Source organism: Gossypium hirsutum, chromosome D03, assembly GCF_007990345.1.
Source record: "Gossypium hirsutum isolate 1008001.06 chromosome D03, Gossypium_hirsutum_v2.1, whole genome shotgun sequence".
NCBI lineage: Eukaryota > Viridiplantae > Streptophyta > Magnoliopsida > Malvales > Malvaceae > Gossypium > Gossypium hirsutum.
In genome coordinates, this window is record NC_053439.1 from 45,366,653 (window position 1) to 45,380,329 (window position 13,677).

The 13,677-nt window shown below is 32.1% G+C and overlaps 2 protein-coding genes and 1 long non-coding RNA gene across 4 annotated transcripts; 2 read left to right on the forward strand and 1 right to left on the reverse strand.

Annotated features, from left to right (window-relative positions):
* Positions 1–348: 348 nt before the first annotated feature.
* On the forward strand, positions 349–3,927 carry LOC107950869 (uncharacterized). 2 transcript variants are annotated; one of them, XR_005911426.1, is made up of 4 exons: positions 350–633; positions 730–797; positions 928–1,196; positions 2,176–3,927. It is a non-coding gene; the product is annotated as an uncharacterized lncRNA (long non-coding RNA). The 2 variants fall into 2 exon arrangements; XR_001698245.2 differs by lacking the exon at positions 2,176–3,927 and having other exon boundaries at positions 349–633; positions 928–1,653.
* Positions 3,928–7,661: 3,734 nt separating this feature from the next.
* LOC107950870 (uncharacterized) lies at positions 7,662–8,375 on the forward strand. Its single transcript, XM_016885796.2, has one exon. It carries the CDS (start codon positions 7,932–7,934, stop codon positions 8,205–8,207), a length of 276 nt encoding a protein of 91 aa, XP_016741285.1. The 5' UTR covers positions 7,662–7,931; the 3' UTR covers positions 8,208–8,375.
* A 2,191-nt stretch (positions 8,376–10,566) lies between these two features.
* LOC107950203 (josephin-like protein) lies at positions 10,567–11,304 on the reverse strand. The gene has a single exon (XM_016885008.2). It carries the CDS (start codon positions 11,162–11,164, stop codon positions 10,793–10,795), a length of 372 nt encoding a protein of 123 aa, XP_016740497.1. The 5' UTR covers positions 11,165–11,304; the 3' UTR covers positions 10,567–10,792.
* Between the last annotated feature and the right edge of the window lie 2,373 nt (positions 11,305–13,677).

Here is a 13,677-nt window from a genome sequence, read left to right on the forward strand (position 1 = left end):
TTAATATTTCAAGGAATTAAATTATTGATTTGGTGTAGCAATTAATAAAGATTTTGTTTCTTTATATTCATTAAATAATCCATTAATTTTTGCGTGGATATTGATAGAAACTGTTACGCCCCGAAATCTTAAAGTTTTTATTTGTTAAATTTTATTTAAATATGTAGATGTTTGAAGGGTTAAGGACATCGATGGTGTGTTGGAGACCATGCAATCAAGTATTATTTTTGTGAGCGTTTGTTTGTGCAGCATATCTGGGATGTTTGAGTCAAATTGGGATGGCTGAAAGCAGTTTATATGAAGTGGGGTAGTGTTTTAGTTAATATAATATTGCCTTTATTTTATTTCATTCTATTTTCTTTTCTTTTCTTCTCTGGTTCTTAAAAGTTTGCCCCTCAAAGTCACGTTACCCTTTTCTCTCTCCCCAATTGTTCTCATTCTTGCGTTTCAATTTGTTCCTCATAAAAAAATTCCACTTTTCTTTTGGCAGTTCTTTCTTTTGTTTTACCTATTTTTCCTGTTCAAGTTTTTCCCTTTTCTTTCTTTTGATTTCGATGCAGTTTCTACCTTCCTCCTTTGCTACGAATTTACTTTTGGGAATTTAATTCTTTTTGCTATTTCGTCGGTCTTTGAGTAAGTGTTCTTTATTTAAGTTATTTTGGAGGATTTTGATGGATGGAATTGTGTTCTTTACGTGGCGTACTTTTGTTGTGCGTGAATCTTTGTTAGGTGAGGATCTCAGGATCAACGTTCGTCCGACAGTTTAAGTGTGATTTTGAGTTGTTGATTCGTTTCGGGTAGGTAATTGTTGTTAAGCTTGAAGTTAATTGGTGAGCTTAAGTTTATTAATTGGAGTTTAGGGTTGAGAAAAAGGGTTTAATTTCAGGAGGATCGTTGCTGATTGAACATGTTAAATATCATTTTTAGGTTTTGGAAGTCTCGTGGTTGCTTCCACATCAAAATCGAACCAGGTGTGTAACGAAAACCAGAGAAAATAGCAAACAACGAAAGTCAAAAATCTGAGTTGTTGACGCTACACGGCCATGTGTTGGACCGTGTGAGACACACGGCCGTATGCTGGACCGTGTGAGACACACGGGCGTGTGAGCCCAAAATTCTGAATTTTTCCCTAGGACCGTAAACATCGTTTGGAACGATCGTAAGCCTTCCGTAAGGTCGGTATGTTATAAATTAAGGTATAAAACACGAATTCTAACCATCTGTTTGCATAAAATTAGATATAAATACGCATGTTTGAAATGATATAAGATAAGTAAAATTTGTAATATGCTATATATATGCATTTAGGATGGGGTTTGTGTATTTGGAGGAAGTGTGGGTAGTATAATAATTTGTCGTATTTGGTGGCTCAGCCACATATTTCTGTAAATGGAGATAAATCACCTAATGATCCAGCAGCTAAGCTGCAAATATTTTAAAAAGTGTCATACCGACACCAAGCAGTGTGTAGGGTTAAATGGGTATTTAATACCCTATATGGTGTGTAGGGATGGTCGGAGATGGTGTGTAACGGATGGGGGTAATATCATTAATTTGTATCTAATTCTGTTTCTGTATGTGATATATGTTATGTATATGCTCTGTTATGAGTTATGTATGAAATTTAATCTATAATATTGATTTAATTAGTTACACACCAAGTTTCAAAAACTCACTCTCTGTTTGTCAGTCACAAATCGGTTAAGAAAGATATGTTCTCGAATAAATCTGATTTTCACATAACAAAAGCTAACGACGCCTTTTCAGAACCAACGAATTCTGGGTTTTCGAATGAACTTGCAGTAATATCATCTGATACGGCCATAATGTCTAGGCTGAATTTAGGGTGTTACATTTTTTTGGTATCAAAGTTAGGTTGCAAAACTCAGGCAGTAAAATTTTGGGTTTTAAAATTTTGTGAAAACTATTTTCCGAACAAAATTTATTTCTGTTTTAATCTGAAAAAAAAGTTTATGGAATACTGAGTCTCTGGCACTGATCCTGTAAGTACTTCTAACTTAGTTAAACTTATAGTTTAGAAAAACTCTAAAACGATTAGAACTACTCTATGATAATTGGATTGTAGCAAACTTTGTAAATTGTTTTGATAACTTTCTGAGCATAAAATATCTGTTAATAAATATCAAAACTGATACATAAAATTTTGTAATGTAGATAACCTACAATGAGTGCACGTGGAAGAGGTACTCGTGGGCGCGGCGGGTGCCGAAGAGGGGCTCGTGTTGAGCCATCCTCGATGGGCAGCATGCCCAATTTAGATACAAGTGAAACACTGGGTACATCTACTACTGAGATTGGTTCTTAGACTTAAACGGTTGGGGACAACACATTATCCCAAGCCATGTTAAGAGTGCTTGAGAGGGTCGCTAAGACCCTAGTGGATTTGGGAGCCGTGGGTCAGTAACTAACGACTCTGGTCCAACGATGTGAAACTATTTACTGGTGTCACTGGAGTCGCTCCGACTGTGGTTGAATATTGGTTGGAGGCCACAGAAAGAATTATGAATGATATCAACTGCACCCCTAAGCAGAAGTTGAAGGGTGCAGTATCTCTGCTTCGCGATAAAGCTTATCAATGGTGGTTGACCATTGAGGAGGGTACTCAACTTGATCAGATTTCTTGGTAGTAGTTTAAGAGCATCTTCTAGAGCAAATATGTGGGGCAAGTTATGTGAAGGCTCGTAGACCCGAGTTTATGGGACTTACTCAGGGAGATAAGTTTGTTACCGAGTATAAGGCCAAGTTTCTAAGATTGAACAAATATGCTCGTGAGCTTGTATCAACTAATTACGACAAGAGCATTTGTTTGAGGGAAGGCTGAGGTATGACCTCAAGGTTCTAATAGCTCCATAGAAGGAGCGAGTTTTTGCTATCTGGGTAGATAAGGCGAAGATTGTTGATGAGGTTAAGTGCACTAAGCACGAAAAGAGGAACAGAGAGAGAGAGAGGTAAGACTAAGAAGGATTCAAAGCCCTCTAGTTCTGTTCAACGTCATAAGAAATGGGCTAGATTTGATGGGCCTCCGAGGGTTGAGGTACCTGTTGTCCTACTGTGGGTCAGACATGTGGAGAGTGTGGTAGATACCATCCGGGCGAATGTTGAAGGAGGTTAGGAGCTTGTCTGCGATACGGGCCAATGGAGCACTACATCAAGGATTGTCCACAGTGCTCTAATCAGGTGCAAGCTCCAATTTCGAGTTTGGTTTAGCCTTAGAGGGTAGTACAACAGCTACCTAGGGGTCGTGGTCTGGCCAAGGGTGGTAATGGTATTAGTAGAGGTCAGAGAGCACCAAGTAGAGGTGCTAATCAGACTAAGGCTGAGTAGCCTACACTGGTTTATGCGGCTAGGCACCGCGAGGACAAAGATGTCGCAGATGTTATCATTGGTACGTTTTTCATTGATTCTGTACAGTATTTTCCAGAGAACAAAAGATTACATGCTCACTTATAAGAGATCAGATCATTTGGAGATCGTAGGGTATTCTGATTTTGATTTCGTTGGGTGCCAATATAGCAGAAAATCTACATCAAGCAATATTTATCTGTTAGTTGGAAGAGCTATATCCTAGAAAAGTGTCAAACAGACACTTGTAGCTTCTTCCAATATGGTAGCAGAGTTTGTCGCATGCTATGAGGCATCAAACCATGGAATATGGATGTGAAACTTTGTCACTAGGATGCGCATTTTGGAGAATGTAGAAAGACCACCACTTAAATTATTTTGTGGCAATAAGTCAGCAGTACTATATTTCAACAACAATAAGTGCTCATCTAAGTCTAAGAATATTGACATAAAATTCCTAGTTGTGAAAGAGAGTACAAAGTGGACAAATATCTGTTAGGAAATGTGTCCATATTGTAGTAAACATGTAATTATTTTTTTATGTAATTTCACATTTCACTATTATGTCTTTTGTGTTTCTGTCTTTCATGTTTTGCATTAATAGCAAAATTGTGACAAACAAATATTAGTTCATTGATTGTCTCAGTTCAAACTGATGATAAGTGACATTATAAAAACGTTTACATTGCGAGAAAGATAACTTACTTTAGTAGATAATCTAAACGAGTCTATAATCCCCTAAAAGAACCAAAGTGAGCATTTGATTCAAATACTTAGAAGGACTATTATGTCGTTTACAATTCCAATTCGAGAGATAGCAAATTTGGCTATCGGAGCTGTTGACTTCATGGGTAGAGACATAAATGTATTCATTAAAAGAATGATACATTGGACTGGACCCAAGATGAATTAATTTTGAATCCATTTGTGAATTAATTCACTTGTGACATTCATGGTGTGATTTACCTAAATCCTAAGTTAGTCACTGACCATGCGTAGTGTAACTCATGTGTTTTAATATAAGTGGTGGCTTATGTTCTAAAGATGATCGAGCCCATAACCGATATGTTGGGTACATGACTTGTGTATAGCATAGCTTTATTAGCAACAATAGAATTCATAGCTTGGTTAAAGAGTTAATGATATCTTCTCATTTGCATTGTGTGGATTGATAAATATGGAATGTGGCCATGAGTTATTTGTTATCGAACGAGCAATTTATCACAGTCATTTGTTGGTAGTGGTCATATTAATCAATATTAATCATTAAGAAGACACAATGGTGACAATGAGATAAAATATGATTGTATTGAGTGAACGAATTTAACTTAAAAGAATCAATGATATTATATGAGGATAACACACACATGACGAGGTTATTGGACAAAATAGTTGGATGAATTGCTTTTGTAAATAGTATACGATACGGAGTTTTTAATTATGGTACTTAGGGGTGAGAAAAACTCGATTTGACTCGAAAAAATCGAAAAAAAAATTGAATTTCAAGTTAAACGAATCGAGTTATTCGAGTTAATCGAGTTATTCGAATCAACTTGATTTTTTTTCAAATTTCGAGTTCGAATCGAGTTGAGTTTTCGAATTCGAATAATTCGAATATCAAACTATAGTATTTTACATTTTTACCCCAAACTCCCAAACATTTTTACTTTTCCCTCAAAACTTTTACTCCTTCCCACTTTCTCCCTAAAACTTTTACTCCCCTCCCCTCTCAAACCCCCAATCTACCAAAAATCTATTTCCCACCAAAATTGTACTCTTCCATTTACTTTTTCTCAAAATTGTACTCCCCAAAACCCTCAAAACCTTTTATTTTCCCCAAAATTTTTACTCCCTCCCACTTTTCCCCTAAAACTTTTATTCCCTTCCCATCTCACCTCCCACCTCCCACCTCCCATCTACCCCAAACCCTCCCCCCTCCATTTTTTTAATATTTTCCCTCCAATATTTTACTCCCCTATTTACTTTTCCTCAAACTTTTATTCCCCAAAAACTTTTTATTTCCCCCCTAAACTTTTACTTCTTACCATTTACTCTCAAATAAAAAATCAAAATTATCCAAAAAAAATCACTAAACATAAATAGTAATAATTTTATTTATATCTACTATTTATATTATTAAATTAAATTTCACATTTTATATTATTTATATTATTGAATTGTTTAGTCATATTGAATATTTATATTAAAATTGAATTATTAATTATGCCATAAAATATTCGTGTTAAAATTTTATATTGGTATCAATAATTTCATATTTTATTTTTAAAATAACTTTTATTAAAAAAATTATATTTTTACATTTAATATATTTTTTAATCCCAAAATATATAGTGGCAAGAATCTGAAGATAATTGAAACAACTAAGCAAGCAAAGAAGCTAACCAATATATAAAAAATTAATAAATAAATTATGAGGTGATGAAAGTTAATAAAAAAATTGATTAAGGTGGACAAATTTTATTACGATGGGTGACAATAGTTACAGGGACTCAAAATTATTTTTTAAAATTTAACTCGAACAGATATATTCGATTCGATTCGATTCGATTCGATTCGATTCGAATTCCATCTCACTTGACTCGATTCGAGAAAACTTCAAATAAAGTTAGGATGATAAAATGAGATTCGAAAACTCGATTAACTCAAAAATTTTCGATTCGATTCGATCGAATGCTCACCCCTAATGGTACTTCTTGTGGACTGACTCCATGATTAAGTAAATTGTGAATTGTTGGAACGATACTTTTGGACATAATTACAATTAGTCGAGCCTAATTGTATATGTCTGATTGATCCTTCTGCTAGCTCAACAAAAACTCGATTAGACTGTATTTGAATCAGAAGGAAATTCTACAAATTTAGAAATAATTTAATTGAGTCGGTTTTTTCGATGTGAAATTAAATTAGCCAATCGTGAGAATTATTCAACTAGAGAATTTGATTAAAGAGTTTTTCTTGAAAAATTAATTTAGAAAAATCTTAGTGAATTTTGGAAATTTTAATTTTGATTAAGTAAATTTAAATCAATCAAATTAATTAAAATAAATATGATATTTTTGGAAATTAATTTTCACGTTAGACAATTGGCACAATAGGTAATTGAACTTGAAAATTGGACCTCAGATAAAAAATTGGGCCCAAGAATCCAAAACTGAGATCCAAAAACTGGTTGAATTGGGTTTGGAATGTGAAACCGAGCTGACGATCCAACCAGTGGTAGGACCAGACCAATTGGACCTTTATTGGCCTGGACTAAACCGACAATAGCTGAACCGACTCGGGGTGCCGTAAGGGTGTCGCACCTGCGATGGCACCACTGGATACGACGGTGCCAACGGCGATGACAATAACACTCTGGTAGTCGGTGGCTGACGGGTGGTCTTTTAGCGAGCAATGGAGGAATCACATTCCTACTGGGACTTTACCACATAATTTGATTTCAGATTAACTTTTTCAAAAATAATATTATTTTAATAGATTTAATATTAAATTAAATTTAATACTTATCTTATACATAAATATTCTATTAATTTAATAGATTTAATATTAAATTTAATCTAATAATAAGTATTATATTAATTTAATATTAAAGTGATTAAGTTTAATCATAGCTAAACTTTTTAAACTCTCCTTATATAAAGAAAGCCACGAGTCATTATTTTTCACACACTTGAATTTAAGATAAAGTTGTAGAGAGCAAATTCCTTAAAAAAAATTATTTCAGAAAATTTTTAGAGATATTTTTATTATTTATAACTTGACCCAAAAATTTAGAGAAATTACGAAATTACCCTACTGATAATTTTGTGAGAAATTTTTTAATTCGAAGCGAGCCCACAACCAAGTTCATCCTAAACGAATTGAAACTGTACATTTTGATTAAGTGTTTATTAGTTTAGATATCATAACCAATTTCTTATTTTTGGAAAAAAAATTAAAATTCTGGTTTTCATTAAACTTATTTTCTGCTGCATTCTCCAAACTGTTTTCTCAACAATTGATATCATAAGTCAACTCGTGTTCTATCTATAAGTATAAAATTTTTAAAATAAAAAAATCTAATAACTACAATTGAGTAGAACTAAAAATTAGAATATATAAAAATACCAAATTATAATAAAATAACTAAATTCACAACTTTGAATTTTAGCATTACAAAATTTACTTGTTTTGGGGAAATGGGCGTGGGCAATGTGCATTGTTACTATTTTGACACGTGTGAATCCCATATCCATACTTGCTAAGATCGATCACCTCCCACTCCTTTATTTTTCCTCCTCTCAAAAAGATGAAAAATCACAAACCAAAAATTAAAATAAAATAAAAACCATTAAAATCCATCAATGAAGATAAGACACTTGTGGAGAGCTCATGCTACAAAACTTTCCCCATTCATCATCTCAAACCCCAATCCAACGGTCCAAAGTTAACAGCAGACAACATCCCCACAGATATATATATATTTCCACAGTAATTAAACATCCTAAGCTTCTACAGCCTTCATCACCATTTCAAAAGGAAAGGGTAAACATCTAAGCTAAGTAACAATGGCGTCACTGCTAATTCCCTTTGTTCCTTCCACAACAAGGGTTTTCGCAGCAAAAAGTTCAGCTGCAGGTGGAACCAAACAGGAAAAAGGGTTTCTTGATTGGATCCTCGGGAACCTGCAGAAAGAAGATCAGTTTTACGAAACCGATCCTCTCCTCAAGAAAGTTGAAGACAAAAATGGGAATGCTCGAACTTCCAATGGCCGCAGAGACTCGGTTTCAGTCCCTCAGAAGAAGAAGGGCAGTGTTTTTGGTGGACTTTTCGCCAAGAAATGAAATTATATTTGCAACTTACAAGTCGTCTAAAGGGGGAAACTGGGCTTATTGTCTATGGTATCCCCTGTTTAATCTATCTTGTTTCTTCAACACTAAGCTCTTATTCTTTTATATTCGTCTCTCTATGTAAACCATTAAAATCATTAAAAACACGAAATTGTATTTTAATTTTTATAAAATTTAATAATTTAATTTTATTCGCTTAAACAAATTTTCTGAGCTCATTTTTATTCACAAGTCATTTAAAAAGTGAGTTTAAAACGGGTTGGTATTTTTGTTGAAATTCTAACTACAACCGTTAAAATTTATAATTACAACAGTTTAAGTTTTGCTAAAATTTCAAAAATTAAAAAAATACAATATCTAAAATTTAAATTATTAATTTTTGGAAAGGTTAAAAGTAAAAATTTCTCATTAATTAAAGGATTTAAAAAACTTAAATTATAACTAAGAGGCCAATGCCCTACGTCCCTAGTTGCTTTACCTCTTGTTAGAATATAGGTCTAAATGTGCTGTCTACAAAGTTAACAAATTATGGATTTGAAAATTATAGTTCAATAATTGAATGAGTCTTAGTTTGATTGGCATGAGCATTGTTGTTAATGAATAAATATGTGAGTTTAAGTACGTTGAAACGTATTATTCTCTCATTTATAAGTTGAAAAAGGCTATGGATAGTTCTAAGTATTGTGTAAAAAAAAGTAAATATGATTAGAAACTATAATAAAATTATTCAAAAGAAAATTATGATCTAATTCTCCTTTAAAAAATAAATTATAGAGTTATCATTTTCTAGTAAAATTTGTCATCATTATACTCATTAAAATCATATCAAACTTCACAAGCAAATCATTATAAACCCAATCAAGATTGGGTGAAATATAAATCATGGTTTGCGTAATTAAATTTTTTTTATCGTAAGATTGGAGAAGATGTTAGGGCAAATGCAAAAAATTGACGACGCAAAGATTTGTGAAATACTGCTATATTCTTTTGGTTGAAATTACAAATAATTTCTAACCAAATAAATAATGGATCATAAAATATATTTTATTTCCATAAATAAAAACCAATTACAACTACAACCTAAATCATTTGTGTCATAGTCGACATAATCGAAATATCATATTAGCTGGCATATTTAACTTTTTAGGCACTGTTTGTTTCAAATCAAGGGCTATTCAACTGCTTTTAAAAATCACAATATATGACATATACAAGGATGTAAAATTTAATTTCCCAAATAAATGTCACTTGGACAGGGTTGCATTAATTTCATATTGAATGAATTTGGATTCACTTTATTTGAATTTTGATATTTTCGGTTATTAGATTTTTTAAGTTGGATCATTACTGGTTCAAATAATTTCGAGTTTTAATCACTTTTAACTTTTTGTCACTTTAGATTTTAAACATTTCAGATTATTTATTTCATCATTTGAGATAGTGGCAGATTTTTGCATCAAATTTTGAAGGGTCCTAATTAAATTTTTCAAAACTTTTGAGAGATTTAATTAAAATTTTTAATTTTTTTACAAGGCTTAATGAGAATATTTAAAAAAAATGAAGGTTTAATCAAAATTTTTACATATTTTAGAGGCTTCATAGGTTTTTTTTTAAAAAAAAATTTAAGAGGGTCTAATAAAAATTTTCAAAAATTTTAAAAAAAATTATGAAAAAATTTTAAAATTTTGGAAGGCCAAGGCTTTTGACTCTAATAACGATCTACTTCTAATTTAGGGTTTGAGTTTAAATCATTTTCTATTTGGACCAAAATAATCTCTGTTTTCTAAAAAAAATACGTTTAGATGATGAAAAATGAGTGAGGTTATTGGGTGGCAATGGACAAACAATAAGGAGGAACCCTAAAGAAAGGTAAGATTAATGCTCAGCCAATTCCATTTGGCAAACACTATCATCTGATTCTTTTTTCCTTGAATCTTGTAATAACTTTAATATCCATTAAATTTCTTGGTACAGAAAATTTGCTGCTCTTCACCTTGAATCTATGTAGCTAAAACAGAAGGATTTAATAACATATTGTACACATATATGAAGCCTACAAATGGGACTGATTTGGAAACCTATGACAACGGGGCAGACTAATTATGATTTTTAGTCGGAATTTGAGATTTAATTCCTCTAATTTAATTTATCTGTGAATCTAAATTAATGACATAGCATCAAACCAAAATTCAAACTCTCAAGTTATTATTATAGGAGTAGAGTGATTCATATTATGTCAAATCAGAAGAAAGCGAGTTAAATCGCAGAGTTTAACGCAATTTAAGGTCTACCTGGTAGTCCCTGTCTGAAATATGCACCCCAACAGAATGTTTAAGTAGGAATAAAACCGTACTTTCAAAGCCAAAACTAATCCATTATCTAAAAAGAACGCAAGACAATATACGCATAAGCTACTAGGATGATGCTTAATATTTTCATCAAACTATCTTTACCCCTAAATATCACCTATGCTACATATATTTGAACGTGGCTATGGGTACGTTTTTGGCACATATCTATATCAAACACTCACCGGAGTGCCGGATGATATAGAACAGACGATTATCGACAACCGGAGTTCAACGAGAAGTAGCAGAAACCGAATTTGATCTAGGCAAAGACGCAGCAGAAGAGTTGATGAATTGGATACAGTCTTCAATGGCAGCACTTCTATGGGAATCAACAGGGGTTACAAATGGCTTTGATCTTCTTGATGAGGAAGTAGAAGAGGAGGCAGCTACTTTAGGATGTGAAGAAGCCCTAATTCTCATTGACATCAAATGTAAACCCTTTGCCACTTTACGACCAAGGTGCTTCAGAAACCTTACCGCCGTGGATTCACGTCGTCTGCATCGCATGAACCCACAAAACTTGGTATCGTTGTACTTGTCCATGGCAGAGCCATTTGCCTTGTCTTTTTGACTGCCTTTGCTGCTCTCTTTAGTTGACATATTTGTTTGAGAGACAAAAGATTGAAAATGGGTTGTGGAATGGAGGGGAGAGGATGAATATAAAAAGGAGAGAATGTTGAAGCTGTTGAGCTCAAAAAAAAGAAAAAGTTGAAGGCAAGGAGGGATATGTAATTAAAAGGAAACCATTGAAATAAAAAGTTGTGAATAAATAAATATGACCCAACATTTTTTTAAGTAAAACAGCTGTAGCATATTAATTATTGAAAAAACAAATCAAACAACCGCCATAAAAGGAAACTAAAAACCTCCTACACAGATAAATTTTATTTCCTAAAAACATTAGCTTAATTAATGTACTCTCTCACAAATAAAATTAATCTTTTTGTCAGGTCTTTTCATTCTTGGAAATCATGTGAACCAAATATAATTGTAAGACACGAATAATTCAAAAAATAATATGAACAATTGTTTGTTTGAAAGGAATAGAATCAAAATTAAAAATGGTTGAACCAAGCTTATAATCCACTCGTATTTAAGCAAAATAGAGTTAAACACATAGCTGAAATTCAAATTTTAGGACCATTAGATAACACCTGATCTTATTGGTTATATTGAATACGTTTCGATTTGAAGTGATGAAGGGTCTTGTATTTCTGGTATTAATTAGATAGAAAATGGCAGGCAAAAACTTTATACATGGAAGAGAAATGTCAACATTAGCAGCTGGTTGTAAATGCCTGTCAGGTACCTCCCAAACGTTTGCACATGAATCTACTCTCACGTCCATTTCTATCCAACTGCTTCAAAATCCACATCATTTCCCTTCATAAATATATGTAGCTGCATGTGCATACATGAATATATTTTGATATGATAGTCTTTCGTGTTTAATAGTCACATTGAATTTTAATTAAATTTAAAATTAAGTTAGATCAAATTTTTAAATAAGATTCAAACATTTTTTTCTTCATTTATAATATTCGGCCTTAATTTAATTGATTTATGTGATGCTTGCGACTTCTTTAAATACAAAAAAGAGTTGTGGTGATAAGAGAAGTAAGTAGGATGCCCCACTCAACAAAGCTACAAATGGAAGAGGAAATGTTATGATTGTGTGAAATATAGGGTGGAAGTGACCTGAAATTCTTGTGCACACACGAGGGGGCTATAACTAAAACTAGTACCCATGTCAAATCATTAATATCTAATAGGAAATAAAAGCAAAATGTTGGAGAAAGTTGCCAGTAACCCTTCACAGTAACAGCAAAATAATTAAGCCAAGAAGATAACCTCAGCCAGCCCCACGATTTGGGGAGGATTGCTTAAACATAATTTCGATATATATTACTCTTTTTTTATTATAGGTATGATATAAATATACATATGATCAGCAAATCTATGACTTTAGTGCATATATATTATTGAAAAAATTAACAAAGATATATAGATATATTAATCAGGTAATGGAAGGCTTTTCTTAGGGGGGTGGGGGGCTTTGCTGTTTTTGGTGCTTGCTCAAGAAGAAAGGAATTTGGAGGTTGGTATTTTCCATCAGTAGGATTGACAGTAAGTAAAACAAAATAGATGTCAAAAGGTGTTTTAGAGAGAAGATTATAAAATATAAAAAAAAATTAAAAATCACAAATTAACGATTCATGTATCTATACTGTATCCATATTTAATATATTCGTATTTTTTTTATAATATTAATAATTTCTAAAATCCAAAAGGAAAATTACAAATACAACAGCACCATATTGGTAGTGTTTTTGTAGTGTGTCAAAAATTCAAAATCACAATCAACAATAGAACCAAAATAATAATAATACATAAAAGTAGAAGTTTTGTTTTTGGAGTGCAAAAGTTGGATGTAAAAACATTCAATATGTTTGAAGATTATTAAGGCCCCCATTGAGGTCATGACAGTGGGGACATAAAATGACAGTCTAACCAATGGCTAAAATGCTGTGCCGAAAGCTCAGATTCTTCCTACTCTCTTTTCAAGCATGCATGGAGTCTGGATTTCAGAAATATATGGTTAAGGGCAAAAAATGGTACATATCATTCTGGTTTTAAACCCATTATGTTTTGTTTCGATTAAAATTTTAGTGTATTTCAATTATGTTTATATTTTTTACCCATTTCAATTAATATCAATTTGTATTGGCTCGTATCAATTGATACAAAATTTTGATATTTTAAATCAGCTTTTAAATTTTTTATCTTAATCATTTTAATATTTTTCGTAATTACATTTAAAATTAATGGTTATTAAATTAAATTATTGAACCTAATTAATAATTTTAAAGCTTATATTTACATATAAATATATTTATATGGATGTAATTGACATGAATTTGCATGTATGTATAATATAATATTTCTTTTTGGCTAAAACAATATATAATTTATCAAGAAACTAAAAAATTAGACTATAAATATATATATATGTAAAAATATATTTAAAAACATCAATAAACTCGAAACGGTACATCGAAATATATTGGTACCGATATGTACCAGAATCAAGATAAAGACCAATCCAACTGTTG